This window comes from Chrysemys picta, chromosome 1 (assembly GCF_011386835.1).
Source record: "Chrysemys picta bellii isolate R12L10 chromosome 1, ASM1138683v2, whole genome shotgun sequence".
NCBI lineage: Eukaryota > Metazoa > Chordata > Testudines > Emydidae > Chrysemys > Chrysemys picta.
This window is the reverse complement of record NC_088791.1, coordinates 186,361,119-186,380,622: the sequence shown is the minus strand read 5'-3', so window position 1 is coordinate 186,380,622 and position 19,504 is coordinate 186,361,119. Positions and strand designations below refer to the sequence as shown.

At 42.9% G+C, this 19,504-nt stretch overlaps 1 protein-coding gene across 10 annotated transcripts in view; it reads left to right on the top strand.

Moving 5' to 3' along the window:
- APP (amyloid beta precursor protein) overlaps positions 1–19,504 on the top strand; it is a 323,444-nt gene that overhangs the window by 277,241 nt on the left and 26,699 nt on the right. For all 10 annotated transcript variants that reach the window (XM_005289303.4, XM_065576464.1, XM_065576485.1 and 7 more), the window contains one exon: positions 13,620–13,841. In XM_005289303.4, the coding sequence (XP_005289360.4) occupies positions 13,620–13,841 (222 nt within the window). The remainder of the gene's footprint in view (positions 1–13,619; positions 13,842–19,504) is intronic.

Sequence of the window (19,504 nt, the reverse complement as noted above, 5' to 3'; positions counted from 1 at the left end):
TTTGGAGCCTTTCTCTATAGCATAACCAGAAAGAAAATGACTGAGTCCACTCCGAGTCCACTTCCTTTATTCCACTCATCTCAGCAGAAAATGAAAACCTCTTGATCATTATGAGGATTTTTTTTTTGGAGTAATCTTTCAAGTTAAGCTAATATATAATATGGATGGCATGACTTTTGCTAGCCTTGTTTTTTGAGCGTTTGGGATATGGATAGATTCTGTATGTTATGCAAGGAAAAACATTAAGAGACAAGTGGTGCTGGATATGTTTTGAAACATGGTTCTTCCCTGAAAGGCAGTAAGTTCCTTTGGCCACTGAGGGCCATACCATATCATGTTTTACAATCTGCAAACTAGAACTTAATGCAGAAGGTCAGAGAAAGTTAGTATGAGCTTCATGGAGGGGAGTGACATGCTTCAAGTTGCAGGTAGGGAAGAAGATTATAACAAAGGTTTTCTGAATGCATTGAAGATAAAAAGGCAAGGATAGGAGATTGCAGTGGTCAAGGAGAAGGATAACCCAGGTATTGATAAGAGTTTGAACCACTGAAACTGAAAAGGACAGAATTTAGTATTTATATTAATCAAACCAATTTAAGTACTGTTGACTCCTTAAAAATTGTTGACAGTGTCCCTTTATGAAGATATCTTAAAATATTTGTTTTAAAATTATGTAAATACTATTTATTTTAAATAAATAAATTGTCTTGCCACAATTTTCAGTGTGCTAAGGAGAAACAAGAAATGGAGTTCATGGTGTAAAGGACCTGGGATCCTGGGCAGTAGTGGCACCTCTGACTTTGCTATCTGTTTTTTTTTTCAGCCCCAATTTATCTACTTTTGCACTGGTTATGTGTGTCTTAGTGACATGTTGTGGTTTGCTGCTTTTTAGGTTTTTACTATTAACACTTTGAGGGAGGCATAAGGGAGGATTTCTTTAAGGATGCGGAACTCCAAAATTGCAAAGTTGAAATATTTGGGCTTGCTATATAAATAACTGCATCCCATTCAGAATTTGTAAGAAGGCAATGATGAACAGCAACATGCATTAGGTTTAACTGACAGTAGCTGCTTGAAGAAACTTGACCTGTGGCTGTAATGGCACATTTTCTGCTTCAGAGGGAAACTGCAATGTGGTAATGTACAAGACAGAAAATTATATCTGATTACAAAGAACAGTTAATCACAGATGAGTAAAATATGTCTTAAATATTTATTATTTTTTATTTTAATCATCTGCTATCTAGAAGATAGTCTCATGTACTTGTAGAGTGGGATTTTGTTGGGATTTGAATGCCTGAGAGATTAAAGGCTTTTGAAGCTGTGTAAGATAAGTTCTGTTTTTTGTTTTATTTTTTTAAATACTGTTAAATTATCCAAATTTAATACAAAAATAAATAGTGGAACTTGATGAAGGGGCCTGAGTCACAAAATGGAGCTCCAAGTATGTTAAGGACAGAGCAGAGTCATTCATTTTAGTTTTTCCATCCACAGCCACAAACCTCAGGTTTTAGATTCTTGTCTTATCATACAAGCCAACTGCAATACACTTGGCCTTAACTAATGGAAAACTACAGTAATTGATTTTACCCCAGAGAGCTGAATATTAACTAAATGCTATACTTGCATTCGTACATCTATGTATATGTATTTTTGATGGTCTATATGTATATGTAGATGCACACACAAAGATACAGTTGTTAATAGTTTGCTCACAAAGGGATTATAATTAATAACTGCAGTTTTTCCTTTGTTTAAGGCAAGAGTAATATATAGAAGACTTCTAGAATTAGACAGGAGTCCAAAACCTGAGGTTTGCGGCAGTCTCTGGAAAAAATGGAAACAAATGACTCTGGTATTCCCATAACAAAATATGTCTCTGAAACAGATAAATCTTTGCCTTCGACTTAAAAAACTTGAGCATGTGTTTAACTTTAACCAAGTGTTGAAATCCATCTTTATTCAGAAGGGACATAAGCACAAGCTTAATTTCAGGCACATACTTAAGTTGCATTGAAAGCATAAAGTTAAATATGCACTTGTGCTTTGTTAATTGTGCCCTTAATATTGCATACTACTAAGTGTGATCGTTATAACTTTATCAAACACTACAAAAAACAGAAACATACAATTATGCTCTGTTCAGGGTTGAAATATAGCATGAGTCAAGATCTAATCTGCAGGGCACAGCCGACAATAATTTTATTAAATGTGACCTGCAGGGAGTGTGTATTGCAGGGAGCAAGAATGGCTTTTTTTGTCTGTGCAGTTTGATGGTAACAGAGTTCAGTACATAAAGAAGAATAACAAGCCCCAAGAAATAAGGGTGGTGGTGGTGCTGGTGATAAGTGTGCTGTTTTGGAAAATTACTGTGTAGTCTTGGAAATGGGCCCAACCTGCATTGTTCAGAATGTTCAAATTGAAACAGAAGCTTTGTTACCTTATTAGAGTAGAAGTTTTCTTATTCCTATAGTTAGCTTTGGCGATATCCAGCAGATCTTCTCATTTGAAATCTTTTACTGATGCAGTATGTAAGTCTTCTCTGTGAGAAACTGAGACCCTTAAAAAGCAGCCCAGATCTGTGGAAAATAGTCTTTCACAACTCTTGAGTTTGGCTTCTTTCAAGATTATACATCAGCGCTGATGCAAATAAGAGTATAAGTAGTAGCTTTGCAGACTCATCTGGAAGATTTCTCTGTTAACAACCGTCAAAGCTTCTGTTCTAATAAGGTGGCAAAGCTTCTGTTTTCAGGATTCCTGGAATAAAACAAGTGAGTTTACTGAAGGTAAGTCATTTAGATAATGTAAATAACGCTTCTCTAGCCAAAAAGGATTAAAAAAAAACAAAAAAACACATCTTTTGGACCATTACTGTGTAATGTTAGAAATGGGCCCAACTTGTAATGTTCAGATCCATTTAAAAGCGTCTCTAAAATTCAGGGGTATTGGTCTCCTGAGGGCAGGTCTTCACTACGGGGGGGGGGTCGATTTAAGATATGCAAATTCAGCTACGCGAATAGCGTAGCTGAATTCGACGTATCGCAGCCGACTTACCTCGCTGTAGGGACGGCGGCAAAATCGACTTCTGCGGCTTCCCGTCGACGGCGCTTACTCCCACCTCCGCTGGTGGAGTAAGAGCATCGATTTGGGGATCAATTGTCGCGTCCATAAATCAATCCCCGAGAGGTCAATTTCTACCCGCCGATTCAGGCGGGTGGTGTAGACCTAGCCTGAGTTTTGGCTCAGGTCCATTACCATATAAAACAAGCACCTTTATAGTCGTCTTCATTTCTCTTCTATTTCCTGGTGCTTGTTCTCCTTCCTCATGTACTGGACTTCAGTACCTCTGTTACCATCAAAGCACTCAGACAAAACAGCCATTCTTGCTCCCTCCATTAGGCAGGTCACATGTAATGAAGCACTGGTCAGCTTTGCGCAGGTTAGAGCTTGACTCTGACTATAAAACAGAATTAGTTCAACTCTGAACAGAGCATAGTTGAGTCTTTCTGTTTTTTGTAGTGTTTGATAATGGTGTACGGATCACACTTAATAGTATGTAATATTAAGGGTGCAGTGAATCTTAAAAAACCCAATTAAGAAAATACAAGTGCATATTTAACTTTATGATTTCAGTGCAACTTAAGTATGTGGTTGAAATTAAGCTTGTGCTTAAGAGCTTTCAGAATACGGATGCACTTCAACGCATGGGTAAAGTTAAGCACTTGCTTAAGTTTTTTGCTGAATTAGGTTCAGAATACAGCGTTTGTTACAAATCTCTGGTATGCTTTTTGTGTTACTGATGTAACCCTTTTCACTTAGTGCAGTGTGGTTATTCTCTATATGAAAGACATTATATATGAAATCAGAGGTTGATTTGATTCACTTAACTGGGCCTTGGAAAAGTTGGATGAATCATGCCATATCTTGGGTTGATGGGGTTTTGCCTGGTTTCACCTGCCTGGATATATACTAGGAAACAGACTGAGTTCAATATGAAATGGAGACAGTACAGGAGCTATTAACAATAGAGGAAATGCTCAATCTCAAATAAAACATGTCTAACTGCAGCTTGACTATTTAGGCCTCTGTCATCAGATATGCAGAGCACATTTTGGCCCAAAACCCTCCGTCCTCTTAATTTCAAATTTTTCTCCGTACTGATAAAATTCTACAGTTCATAGTTTGGAATCTGTACTCAAGTGTCTATTTATATCTCAAGTAAATTCTACTGAGAAACATTCATAAGGTGCATATAATGTAACTCTGTGAAATGCATCTGAACATATGCATCGCATTTGTTAATATGATACGTTTTTGTTTACTGAGCAGTTTGAACTTAAGACAGATTTGAAAACAGATTTCTATTGAAGGCCAGGTCTACACTGAAAAAAATTGCCAACATCATGGTGTATTGTTTTGTTTTAACAACATAGCTATGCCAGCAAAATCCCCTATGTACACACAATTAAACTGGCAAAAAAATGGTTTTGCTGTACTAACTTATTTCACTCTCTAAACCAAATGTCATTAAGAAGGCATTGTAATGCTTATACTTATATTTGGTTTGCTTTTGTTTCCCCTATAAGGCCAATAAATTGTAGCTGTTTAATTAAATTTGTTTAGAAACTAATGTAATGTCCTTTTTGCATGGACACTCTTATTTCAGTTTGAGAGTGCCTCATATCAGTGTAGTTTAAGCTAAACCAGTATAAGGCATTCTCAGACTGAAGTAAGAGCGTTCACAATTGCACTAATTTATTTAAATCTATTTCTAAACCAATGTAGTTAAATTGGTACAATTGTCTCATACAAACATGGGTTCTGAGGGGAGTGTTTGCTAGTCTGTGAAAGACAAGTGGAGTCGTATGGAGTTACTTAAAGCGGTAGTGCACAGAAGGGTTTTTTCTCATATTGGGAGGGTGGTGGTGTTTTTTGTTTTTTTAAGGTGTTATTGGACTTTTTAGCTGGGCAAAAATATTCTCGGTTTAACTTGGGGGAAATCCTAACTTGCTAACTTTATAGTTGCTACCGAAGTAAAGACAAGACAAATATCCCTTACATAGTGATGCTACCAGAATGGCCTATACTCTGTTACACTTTCTTTCCCCTGAGCCAGTATAACTGAGTACTAAACCTGGACCCTTCATAAATTTTAATTAATGAATTCTTACCCACAATAGGTAAAAATAATGGTTTGGAGTGGATTCCTGACATTCCTGAGCGGCCTTTCTGTCCCAGGGACTGAAACCTGATGTACACTTAAAAGTTTTGCCAGCATAGCTTTGTCAGTTAGAAGTGTGGGGAAAAATCCAGACCTGTAACTGACATAGATATGACAGCGGCAAACTAGTATACATGCAGTTATACCAGCAAAAAAGTCATCTTGCTGGTATAGCTTATTTTGTCTGGGGAACTGGTATAAGGTGTACCAGCAAAATAACTATTTTGCTCCTATAAGCTGCATCTCCCCTTAGAGGGTTTGCTGGGGTAGCTATACTTGCAACTCCTTTCTAGTGGAGACAAAGCTGCATGAGCGTCAGAGCAGTTTATCCACTCTACAAACTCCTGCCTATTAGAGGCTGCCACAGCAGAGGTTTCACTCTACTTCTCCTCCTTCCTTCTTTTACTCGCCACTCTTCACGGCTCACTACAGCAGAGGGGGGAGACCAAATGGAGCACTTGGAGAGAGACAGACATTGGTGCTAGCTTCCTGATTACTTCCCCAACCACACCTCTCCTCTTCCTCTCTAGAAGCTATTCCCTCTCCAGGAAGGGAGAGTCATGGAGAACTCCCCTAAACAGCAGAAGAGAGGATGGGAAAGACTGTGCTGGGGAGGTCAATATGAGAGACCTGAGAAGTGAGATGCCCTATTAAGATGATTAAGCAGGTGTGAGCCTCCTATTCACCCAAGAAGGAGTCGGAGTGAGCCCAGGCCTATGGTTACCTGGGGGAAGGGAAATAGTATAGTGGGGGCTTCTCCATTGATCTAGATAAGAATCCTATTTGTAGGATATTAATTGGATTTGACCCAAACTCTGAGCTGCTGGGAGTTCTTCTGTCACTGATTTTGGATGTGTGTTATTTTCAGAGTTGTGGTTAGTTCTGAGCACGTTCTCACAATACAAAACGAAATGTGCCAAAACACTATCTTTTGTATGAGTCCTCCTGTATTGATGCAGTGACATAATGAGCTATATAGAAAGAGAACATTTATTAGAGGATTTTGGTTTGGGGTTTTTGTCTGCTTGATCTGATATGAGATGAGGTCTTGTGGAACAGCCTGAAAATTATCTTTTTGGAGGCCCTGATAATGAAGATAGTCACTGTATAAAGAAACCTGCTGATATGCACTTGAATGCACACTCTCGCCTCCAGCTGTCCCCCTTACCACCAGGTTATGTAGAGAATTATCCTCTGCAGGGAGGTGGAAAATTAAGGATTGGCAAAAATGGAGAACACTCTGTTGAAGAATAACAATGTGTGATTGATCGTATCAAAAGCCATGACTGATTTGAGCAAAGTTAGCATTGAAAGAAGACTCTTAAATTTGGCAGCCAGTATAAATAACTGGACATTTTAGGGTAGTCTTTGTAGAAGTCAATGGTTTGCTATATTGCCAGGATAGATAACAACTCATTAGAATTCCATTCTCACAAAAATGCTGAAAGATAGCAGTGTTCATGCAATTCTAGGATAAAGAATCAACCAAAAAGTTTGCCCCAGTTCTGACAGTTTAATGGCAGGCCTGAGTATGCTTGCTTTCTAGACTCTGGAAACTGTGCTATTTTTGTCGTTTACAGTTGGGTCCGTTTGAGTTGTTTTATAACTCCAAAACCAGAGATTTAAATCGAGGGACGGAAACTCCATTTTTCTTCTGCAGCTTAAGTAGTCCGATTCTTTTAAGGGGCTGTTAATGGCATGTTGGGAATTTTTTTTCTCATTTTTATACAGTGTGTATGTCACTCTTTCACATGCTCCTCCCCTTTTTTGACAGTAAATCTCTGTAGAGAGGCAGGTTTCAGAGTAGCAGCCGTGTTAGTCTGTATCCGCAAAAAGAACAGGAGTACTTGTGGCACCTTAGAGACTAACAAATTTATTAGAGCATAAGCTTTCATGGGCTACAGCATCCGAAGAAGTGGGCTGTAGCCCACAAAAGCTTATGCTTAAATAAATTTGTTAGACTCTAAGGTGCCACAAGTACTCCTGTTCTTTTTGTAGAGAGGCAGACACCATGGTCAAGTGGACTGAGCACAGGTTTAGGATCCAGGAACTCCTGAGATCTTCTTTGAGTAGATGTCACTATGGCTGCTCAGTTGCACTTGCGTACCCTTGCACCTTTGATCGTAGATTTTCAGTAGCAGTGTCCATGGGTCCGCATCTACACCCTAAATGTCCTTGTACTCTGATTTGAAAAGGGTGGAGCCAGCGCCGCTCCACTTCTTTATTGGACACCTTCACCCTGAGATGGACCTTTGCAGTGTCCGTTGGTTAGTTTTGCTAACCCTTTGCCCTTCTCTGTTTTATTTCTTAATATTTTCTTACACTGTCTGTGTGTTTGGGGGGACCTCCCACTATTCTCCTTTTCCCCAGTGGCTTCCCTGCCCACCTTGGTTCCTTTCTTTGAAGCCCCCTTTTTGCTCAGGGTATGCCCAAAACTCCAGGGTTTAAACCTTGCCAGACCTGCAAAAGGTCTTCTCCCTTCAGCAACGGACAAATCAACTGCCACCACTGCCTTGGGGAGGTGCATATTCTGTTGAAGTGTAAGGTCTGCACTAACTTCAAGAGCAGGTCTAGGAAGCTGAGGGAAGACAGGTTCAAGTTGCACCTTATGGAGCATTTCTTGAGGCTTGCTACCGACTTGGAGCCCAACCTCACCCCTGCGCATAGATCTGAATGTCCTGGTGATCTCCACAGATTAAGCTCCAACAAGCAAGTCTGAAGGGATAGCTTCAGAACCCTGGAAGCATTCCAAAAAGAGAAGACACAAGTCCCCGATGGAGAGTCGAAGACGAAGGGGAAGTTACGTCCTAGTGCAGGTACCACCGAGGCTCCTAACTGCCTCTCTTCCGCCCCCCTGACTGAGTCTCATGGACCCTTGAAAATGGCTTTGAGTTTTTCCCACACAGTGAAGCCTTGTTTAGCATCAGCATCTGGACCCAGTTCATAGCCCTTTATACACAAGGACTCTTCAAAGAAACTGGCATCAGTTCTGGCTCCCCCAGTATCAATCCTGGTAGCAGCCAGGAATACAAAATTACAAAAAAAAAAAAATGAAAATCAAATTCTTCCCAAGCCTACACGTGTATCAGAGGGCTGTGGAACCACCCAGGAATTCCTCTGTCCTTTTGATATTTTGGTTGAGAGCCATGAATCACTCCTTCTGGCCCCATTGCTTCAACCACTCTTTCCTCCCCTACCTCTGACCCTATTTCAGACCATTATGGGAGCAGATCACATCAGACAGATGGGGCTAGAAGTCATTATATCAGGCTATGACATTCACTTCTTCAGCCCCATTCCTAATCCTCTTTCAGAAACCCTTCTCATGAGAGTCACCATGTTTTGTCCCTCCCTTCATCAGGATGTGGCTCTGCTCGAGTTACGCCCTGGTACCCAAGAAGAAAGGAGAATGGAGGCCAGTCCTAGACCTCAGAACTCTGAACACGTTCATCTGGACACAGAGGTTTGGGATGCTAAAGTTAGCAACAATAATACCATCTCTAGATCCGGAGGATTGGTTCATATCCCTTGACCTTCAGGATGCCTATTTCCACCTACTGATGCATCCTGCTCACAGATGCTTTCTACAGTTCACAATTGGCAATGATCACTGTTAATATATAGTGCTCCCCTTCAGACTCTTGACTGCGCACAGAATTTTTACCGAAGTCCTTTCGGTTGTGATGCCCTGTTATGATAATTGGGGATAATGGTCTTTCTCTGTCTTGATGACTGACTCCTCAAGGCTTGGTCCCTTCCCAGAGTGCAGTCTGTAACCTGCAAGTCCCTGGCCGTCTTCCATTCCTTTGGACTGAGCCTCAACACACAAAAGTCCACTTTGACACCTGTCCAACGCATTGAATTCACGGGGGCCGCCCCAGTTTCCACAATTGTCAGAGCCTTCCTGCCTACAGACAGATTCATCACTATGAGCAACTTCATCTGTACCCTTCAGAGGAGCTCTCAAACCACAGCACAGACCTTCCTGCAGATGCTAGGACACATGGCAGCCTGCATGTTCATTACACCCGATGCCAGACTGCATTCGAGGTATCTCCAGGTCTGGCTCAGGACAGCCTACACAGCTTGAGCAAAAGGATATCTATTCCTCAGAAGGTTCTCGACTCCCTGATTTGGTGGAAGGATCCCCACAAGGCCTATGTGAGGACTCCATTCACATGCCGCCCGCTGAAACACAAAAATAAGAACCATCACCATAGATGCCTCATTGCTGGCTTGGGACACTGCTGAGTTCATTGCCCAGCCCACGGGCTGCATTTTGCGTTGTAACGGCCCTGTGTGGACTCTGCTGGACTATGTTAACTCATCCTTGGAACCTAGAGCAGGCCAGCACAATCTTCCCAGGAAAAAGGTCCAGTCCCGGAACTGGCCAAGATAATTAAGGGCCCTAGGTATCATAGAAGGGCAGCTCTTCCTTTTCTCCATGTTTGGGTGTGGCGGTCAGGTTGTAAAAGGGAACACACAGACCTTCCCCCTCCCCGGCCGTAGACAGGGAGGAGAAGGGAAAGGGGAGAGGTCCCAGTTCCTCAGGGCAGAGGTGGGGAGAGAATGGTCCAAGCAACCTCCCTAATTTCTCTCTCATTTTTTTTTTCATAAAAATCCCTAAAAGTCTCAGAGCAAGGTTGGCATCTCTGCATTAGCGTAGAATCCCTTATGCCAGTGCATAATAAAGCAGTCTTCTCTCTTCCCTAATGTCCATTACTGGAGCAGGAGGTTGGATGAATCAGGAGCCAATTGTTCCAGCTTCACACTGGCAGGTAGTTCCCTTCCACACCGGGAATTCTCTCCTGGTCAATTATGGACAGAATTCTGACCCTGTGGCACCCTTAGAGTGACTTAAAGAGGCTGGCAGCATAGCGTAGAATTCTTACTTTCTATAACATCGCAAAATTCAAATCTAAGTATATAGCTACAAAAATTCAGTATCTTGTATTGATAAGGGAATGAAGAGGCCATCCTTAATGAGAGTTATTGTAACTCCAGTTGTCATTTTTTTGCTGAGTGTAACCTTTACAGTTACTTGTGTTTGAAAAAAGTGTGTGTTTTCAAAACAGCACTATTAATTAGCTGCCACTTTATTGGCAATTCTTAACCAGTTTCCTTCTTGGCAGCTGTTTGTTAAAATGTCCAAAAGTGTGCCAGGCTCCGCAAAATATAGGTACATTTCACATGGGCCATACCCAAAGAGTTTGCAATCAGATCTGATGCATGATGCAAGAGAGGGAATCCTAAACAGTCAGTAGAATGGGAGACGAGAGAATGGGAGTGTGACAGAGTCATTCAGGCCATCTCAGCATCCTGTTGGAGTCATTGGTGTCCTGACACTTCCTGCTTAAGAAAAATCTTTTTTGGCCAGTGAGATATAGTCCTCCAGAGGCATAGAAGGGGCAGAAGGTGATACGGGCCAATAGAGAGCTAGCAGGACAGTTGAGAAGACGTGCTGCTCCCGCTGAGAGTAGAGCTGGGTGAGACTGGGACAGAAGAGGAGTGCTTCAATGCTAACCCAGAACTCCAAGGCCAGGTCAGTCCCTTGGCTTAAAGTGCTGCAACCAAGCGCCTGTCTTTTGTGTATGTGAATATGTTTGCTTGTTTAAAAGCAGAGTCTGAGTTAGCTGTTATTTAACTGTTTGAAGGATATATGCTGAGCTTATGGCATGGGCCGCCGTCCTCCTCCACATCCTGTAAAGTGAGGTAGGGTGCTCTGACTGGTTCAGTCATAGAGGCCCCCTTGGGACTGTCACCTGATGTGCTGAGATTACCTCTGAGCCCGTTTTCCCTGCCAGCTTGGGACTCCAGAACCCTGCTTTGTTGAGTCAGACACGTTAGCCTGCTGCAACACAGACCCAGGTCTGGTCTATGCCCCCAAAGCTGCAGACTTTAACTAAAAGTTGCTCAGCAGGTCTCCTATCTTGGGCACCCAGACACCCAGCTCCCAATGGGATCCAGACCCCAAATAAATCCGTTTTAGTCTGTATAAAGCTTATGCAGGGTAAACTCATAAATTGTCCGTCCTCTCTAACACTGAGAGAGCGAGATGCACAGCTGTTTGCTCCCCCAGGTATTAATCACTTACTCTGGGTTTATTAATAAACAGAAGTGATTTTATTAAGTATAAAAAGTAGGATTCAAGTAATAACAGACAGAACAAAGTAAGTCACCAAGCAAAATAAAGCAAAAACATGCAAGTCTAAGCCTAATACAGTAAGAAACTGTTTACAGGTAAAATCTCACCCTCAGAGATGTTCCAATAAGCTTCTTTCACAGACTAGACTCCATCTAAGGCTTGGTCCACACTGGAGCGGGGGATCGATCTAGGAAACGCAACTTCAGCTACGAGAATAGCGTAGCTGAAGTCGACGTTTCCTAGATCGAATTAAGTTTACTTTCTGCGGGTCTACGCGGCGCAGGCAAGCTCCCCCGTCGACAGCGCTTCCTCCTCTCGGCGAGCAGGAGTTCCGAGGTCAACGGGGGAGCGCTTCTGGGATCAATTTATCGCATCTAGATGAGACGCGATAAATCGATCCCAGAAGATCGGTCTCTACCCGCCGAATCAGGCAGGTAGTGTGGACCTAGCATTAGTCTGGGCCCAATCCTTTCCCCTGGTACAGTCCTTGTTAGTTCCAGCAGACATCTTAGGTGGAAATTATGGGTTTTCTCATGACTGGAACCCCCTTCGTTATGTTCCACCCCCTTTTGTAGCTTTGGCACAAGGCGGGAATCTTTTGTGTCTCTGGGTCCGCACCCCTCCTTCTAAATGGAAAAGCACCAGGTTTAAGATGGATTCCAGTAAGGTGACATGTTCACATGTCCTGTGAGACCCCAGCCTCCGTTCTTCCAGAGCTGGCCCGCACATACCCAGGAAGGTTTGCAAGTAAACATAGCCATTTACAATCAATTGTCCTAGTCAATAGGAGCCATCAAGATTCTAAACCTCCATTAGTGGCCCACACTTTGCATAATTACAATAGACCTTAGAGTTATACTTCATATTTCTAGCTTCAGATACAAGAATGATACATGCATACAAATAGGATGAACACACTCAGTAGATTATAAGCTTTGTAATGATACCTTAAAGAGAGACCTTTTGCATAAAGCATATTCCAGTTACATCATATTCACACTCATAAGCATATTTCCATAAAACATTATGGAGTGCAACGTCGCAGGCGCATCTGCTCACCTTGAGGCAAGGGGACACAACAGCGTTTACAAGGAATTACTGTGATGAGACATGCAAGGGCATGTGTTGTTATCCAACTAATTTTTAGCATCTTGGGAAGCAAAACAGCTAAAATGTGTGTACTTCATGTGACTATGAAGTGCTCTGTTCCTCTCTTTTCCTAAGTTTTTCAAATCCAAAAACAATAGGTACTACATTACAAATGTGTGTCTGGCGAATTAGTGATATCTCTGTTTGCAGAGGATTGAGTGTATTATTCATATATTTTCTATATTTTTTGCTATACGTTTATGGTCAGTATGTTTTAGGGTGACCAGACAGCAAGTGTGAAAAATCAGGACGGGGGTGGGGGGTAATAGGAGCCTATATAAGAAAAAGACCCCAAAATCGGGACTGTCCCTATAAAATCGGGACATCTGGTCACCCTAGTATGTTTTATAGAACCTTCTATAGGTTCACACTATAGGTTGATAATGTAGGTATCTACTACTCTGAGATTGTTGAGATTATAATTATATTGCAGTAGTTTGGATAAAGTATCTGCATGGTATTAAAGAAACAGATGTTTCCATAAGTTGGTTTAGTGTCCCAGTAGACCCGGGTTTATGCAATAAGTGATACTGGGACTGTGGATTAGTGGGCAGAGAGAGATCAAGAGCATTGCAGAGATAATGATGTGCTGCGACTGGGAGAGGAAAGAACGAAGCTATTCCTTCATAGTTTCCGCCCACCTTAACACAGGAAGTAACATTGACAACTGACGTTAATTTAATTTTTCCAAATGTGGAAAAAACAATCAAGATCATCAAAAGGAATGAGATGCCCCAGAATGAAGGGATATTGACCCATGCTCTCATGCGCTGGGTGGGGAAACTGGGTATCAAATATCAGAGGGGTAGCCATGTTAGTCTGTATCCACAAAAACAACGAGGAGTCCGGTCGAACCTTAAAGACTAACAGATTTATTTGGGCACAAGCTTTTGTGAGTATCAAATGTTTCTTGTTGGCATTTGGAAAATGTTTCACCGAGCAGCATGAAGAATGTTAAGCATGCCAAACTTTTACTTTTATTTTCCTTTCTTAAAACTTCTTACAAAAAACAAAATCTGCTATTATAAATTCCTATCGAAGGAAAATTGAAATGGAGTCCTCATATATTGACAACCTATTTTCTTGTATTTGTTTTGTTTTCAGATGAACTGCTTCAGAAAGAGCAAAACTACTCCGATGATGTCTTGGCCAATATGATCAGTGAGCCCAGGATCAGCTATGGAAATGATGCCCTCATGCCTTCATTGACTGAAACTAAAACCACAGTTGAACTTCTTCCAGTTGATGGAGAATTCAGCCTAGATGACCTTCAGCCATGGCATCCTTTTGGTGTTGATTCTGTCCCAGCCAACACTGAAAATGAAGGTAATGTAGAATCACTGAGAGAAGGCCCCACCCAGAGTGTTTTGAAGTGAATTGGTGTGTAATGATTGATTCATGTCCTAAAAATCTTGGCCTTTCTAACTTAAGTAGGAAATTATACATTCTGATTGTGGGAAATGGTCTGCCACACCTGCCTGGCTTCCTTAATGGGACAGAGAATGCTGATTACATCTCAGATGTTTAAGTACATCATAAATCTCAGTGTTGAATTTAATCTACTCCCCTTATTGTAAAAACAGCAAAATTTAAGTGATATTCTGTAAATTAATGGGGTTAATGTGTCAGAATTATGTGCATTTTAAAATCACTTAAACAGGAGCTTTTAATTGCTAGCATCAAAATGAATAAGCACACTACCCTAGAGTCATACTAAAAATAAAACGTTGTAGTATAAGTATACATGTGATTTTACTGATTAGAATATTTTCCGATATTTATTGCCGGGGCATTCTGCATGCGCTCACCATTTTGTAACTGGACAGTGAAAGCTTCTACAGGAGTACTTTGTGTAGCTCATGGAATAACCAGTTGAGACAGTCATATGCTTTTCATGTTTTTAATTTTAAATAATTTCTATCTAATATTTACATTCAAAAATAATCGGGCATTTTACTGCCAGGATAGTAGAAAGGCCAGGTTTTGTCTAGGTGCCTGAGCCACATTAATCAGAAATCTAGAAAACTCTTACTTGTTCACTTCCCTTAAGTTTCTTCTTATGTAAGTGTTGAGATGAATTAACAAAGGGAAACACAAACTCCTCCAGTTCGGTGAGAGAAACTCAGTCAAGGTTAATTGAAACAGAAAAATGAGCATTTATGAAACTATGATGGATGCTACTTTAAGATGACACTGTTGCTTCCACAGGCAGATAAATTGCATCTAGATGTGTGGTTCTTATTTCTTTTAATATATTCCTAATAAAGATGCACAAACAACTGTGCTTTGAATAATACACTGTTTAATTTTGGATTATTGGGCATTTTAATACGTGCTACATTAGTCTGTTGTGGCACTTTCAGTGTTTACTTTGTAAATCTTTTATAGCTATTCAAGGAGTATTGACGGGCCTTTATAGACAAGGATATTCTTCTTGTTGTTGCTTCACAAATAATTAATCATAGTACATGTAGGATTAAAAAAATACCCCCGTGGAGAGATTTAAGATATATTATAGTGAATAGTTGAAATAATAGGAGTAGCTATTAGATTTGAGATGCTGAGCACCGCGCAGGACTGCTCTGCAGGACTGACCCTTAGAGGAGATTCTTGGTCTCTGGATAATGTGGCATATGGTTGATCTAACAATTTTAACTTGGGTGTTTTGGTAATTTGATCGTTGTTTAATGAATAGCCAATCTACAGATACTAATACTGCTTTGCTTTAGCAAAATAAATAAGTAAATCTAAGGCCTGGTCCCCACTAAGCCCCCACTTCGGACTAAGGTACGTTAATAACGTAGCTGAATTCGAAGTACCTTAGTCCGAACTTACCGCGGGTCCAGACGCGGCAGGAAGGCTCCCCCGTCGATGCCGCGTACTCCTCTCGGCGAGCTGGAGTACCGGCGTCGACGGCGAGCACTTCCAGGATCGATCCGGGATCGATTTATCGCGTCTTAACCAGACGCGATAAATCGATCCCAGAACATCGATTGCCTGCCGCCGGACCCTCCGGTAAGTGAAGACGTACCCTAATTTTTGAAATATTGGTGATCAGAAATTCTGAGTGTTAGTCATTTGGCCTGGGAGTCTTAACTCCCTAAATGCAAACACTAACACGAATGCAATGCTATTCTTGTGTGGCATTGGAAGACGACGTACTTCACTATTATCCAAAGCAGCCCTTACAATGTGTTGGGTAAACCAGTTGCCTTTTTAGATTTAACGTGCACATCAGAATACAAATTTTTCGAACAGGCGCTGATATCTGTCAAGTAAATCAAATATGTATTTATATGACAGACTGATTCTAAATGAACTGTTACGTTTTTCTCAACATTGTCACAGCTGCATGGGATGTTTTTAATTAACCATTGAAAAAGGAATTCATGAAGTTGAGTGATGGTAAGAAAGAACAAGTGCAAGCAAATCCAGCATTAAGATCATAATTTGGTATTTCAGTCTAGCACCTCCCTCTTCTGGAGGTGTGTTTAAGTGATCATCAAGATATAGTATATGCAAAACTGCTGTCTGTCCAGACATCCTTTTATCCTTCTGGTGTGATGGGGGATGATTTAAGTGTGAGACTTCTTACTTACATTCTGAATTTCCCTGTGGGTTGCATATTTGTGTAAAAGAATAAGTGTAATTTTAGCAGTTTCTCTCTAATTAGAATTGCTTTCCATCTGCAATTGTTTGCATACCTTGCTTAGAAGTTAAGGAGCCAGTGAAAAACCAATTTCTCTGCAGTCTAAATTTAAGCTTGCTAAGATCCAGCAAATCCCCTCAGACTTCTGAAAGTCCCCCCGCTCCGCCCGCGTATACACTAAGTTGATTTCCCAATAAATATCCAATGTAAACTATATTCAAGGAAGAATATAAACCTACATGCACTCTTAGATCTTTGGTCATGTGAGTTACCTTCCTGTTACTGTGAAATATTACAGGTTTACAAATTCTGTTCCTTTCTAGTTTTAAAAGTTAATTTAAGTCCACGTGATAAGACTAAGAAATGAAGCATATTGTATTTAAAAAACTTGGAAAAGAGAATTTCGCAGGTACTCTTATTTTAGCAATGAACTATAATACAAATTAACATATTTCTAGCTTAGTAACTGCCTAGGGTTACCATTCGTCCGGATTCCCCTGGACATGTCCGGCTTTTCTCAGTTTAAAATAGCGTCCAGGGGGAATTTGTAAATGTCCGGACTTCCCCACCCCCACCCCCTATGCAGAGCGGGCGCGGCTGACAGGGCAGCCGGCCGGATGGTGCCACTTGCAAGGGGCTCCGGCAGCCAGAGAGAGCCCTTCCTCCGCTTCCCCCTCCTCTCCCCTGCAGCTGAGATCACTCCCCTTCTCTCTGTTCCTCCCTCCCCCTCCCTGCATTCGCAACGGGCCTCTGGCAGTCTGGAGCTCCTCCCCCTGCCTAGCAGCACTCTGCGAGGGCGGGAACCGGGCTATGCGCTCCGTGGGGGAGCGCGGCAGCGTGTCGGGCTGCGCGTGGAGCCCGACACGCTGTTCTGTGCGGCACGGTAAGGGGGCCAGGGGGTCGGAGAAGGGGCAGGGAGGTTCTGGAGGGGGCAGTCAAGAGACAGGGAGCGGGGGAGGGTTGGATGGGTTGGGAGTTCGGGTGGGGCTGTCTGGGGGTTGGGGATGTAAGGTTTTGGGCAGTCTAGGTACAGGTAGGGGGTAGGCTCCTAGGGGGGCAGTTAGGGTGGGGGGGGTCTCAGGAGGGGGCGGTTAGGGGACAAGGAACAGGGAGGCTTAGGTATGGGGTGGGGTTCTGGAGGGCAGTTAGCAGCAGGGGTCCCAGGAGGGGGCAGTCAGGGGACAGGGAGCAGAGGGGTTTAGATGGGTCGGGTGTTCTGGGGGGGGCTGTCAGGGGGTGGGGAATGGTTGGATGGGGCGTGGGAGTCCCTGGTGTCTGTCTGGGGGTGGGGGGGTGGATAAGGGTTGGGGCAGTCAGGGGACAGGTAGGGGGTAGGGTCCTAGGGGGCCAGTTAGGATGGGGGGAAGGTCTCAGGAGGGGGCAGTCAGGGGACAAGGAGGAGGGAGGCTTAGGTAGGGGGTGGAGTCCTGGGGGGCAGTTAGGTAGGGTTACCATACGTCCGGTTTTTCCCGGACATGTCCAGCTTTTTGGTCCTCAAATCCCAGTTCCGGGGGGAATTGCCAAAAAGCCGAACGTGTCCGGGAAAATAGCTTTGCCGGCATCCCTGCCCCAGTCCCCTGCTTACCTTGCGGCTCCCGCAGGCTGCGAGCTGCAGGTGGATTCCCCCACGGCGGCTGCTGCTGCTCCCCCCAGACACCTCAGCTCTGTGTAGCTGAAGAGCCGAGCTGCCCGAGCACTACCAGCTTCACGGTTTGCCGGGCAGCCCCCAGACCTCCAGACCCTGCGCCCCTGGCCGGGCGCTTCCCCTCCCGGGCTCCGGCTGCGTTGGGAAGGCGCCTGGCCGGGGGCGCAGGGTCTAGAGGTCTGGGGGCTGCCCGGCAAACCGTGAAACCGGGAGCAATCGGGTAGCTGTTTCGCAGCTGGGAGGGAGGAGGGGGAATGCGGGGCGCTCAGGGGAGGGGTCGGAGTTGGGGGGGGCGGGGCCCCGTGGAGTGTCCTCTTTTTTTTAATGAGGAAATATGGTAACCCTAAGTAACGCATGGCCATCACATTTGCCAGTGTCTAGCTCAGCTTAGCTAGATATACTTCCCCTAACGCTTCTGAGGAAACTAAGGGTGAAATCCTTGCCCTGTCGAAGTCAAATGGGAGTTTTTGCTAATGTTTTCACCCTATGGGTTTTTCCCCCACAGACACAGTTGTCCTCAGTGAGGAATAGACTATTTATCTTTTTCTAAAATTAAATTTTTGTTAACATAACCTTATGCTATCGTGATGTGGCCAATCACCACTTTCACCTCTCTTGAGTCCATGGAAAATTGTACCACTACCCCTGCCAGTTGGTCTGTCTTGGATTTTGAGTTCTTTGGGGAAGGACTGCCCCTTCTTTTCCTTTTGGAGAGAAAAGCACATTGTGGGTGCTTCCAGATTAAATAATAGTTATATATTAAGCGCTAGAAATGCTCCTAATTCCCTCAGGTATCTTAATATCAGATGTAAAGTGAAGCAAGAGCACACTGAACGAAGCCTGCATAGTCATCCCCTCATGAAAAAAAGTAGGTACAATAATAAACTTCCTGGAGCCAAACTTTTATGGAAAATAGCATTGGGCTCCAATTTTGTGCACTTGCTGATTTGTGCCTAAAATGATCATATTTGCATGTGAAAATGAGGTCAGTATATAGACAAACAGTTTTGGAGCATGCGGAATTAGTGTACTACTTTAAAACTTGGACTGCAGCGTACCATGTGTCTTATTAGTACTGTGGTTATCATATCTTTGCACATAGTCATCCTGTACATTACAGACTTACACCACTTCACATCTTCCTCCAGCACCCACCCTTTCTTCAAAGAACATATCTATAAGTCAGCGCTCTCCCTTATGCACACCTCATGGCCGGATATATGCCCACCTGCTGTTCCCTATGAGAGGAGACCCTCCCTGGGGATTGTTTTGCAGACATGTGCACTGTTGTTGTTGTTCTACTCTGTTTCCAGCTGCTTTGGCTCTTCTTCCCTAAGCATACAAACATTTATCATTGCAGACAATCCCCTTGTGTTGCCAAGTAACTGACAGCACTAAAGCAGCTAGCACAGAATTGCAAAGCCTACTTTGCACAAGAAGGATGTCTACATGCTGTATTGGGAAGGCAACATAGTACAGCAAGGGCAGTGGATTAGGAGTCAGGAGCGCCAGGCCAAAAATTTCAAAAGTGACTAATGATTTTTTGAGTGGCTCAATATTGGATGTCCAATTAGAAAAACCTTAAAAAAGGCCTGATTTTCAGAAGGCAGCTGCTCAGCACTTTCTGAAAATCAGGCCCCATTAAGGTGTCTCGTATCTGGGCACTTAGAAATTGAAGATTCCAAAATCACTAGT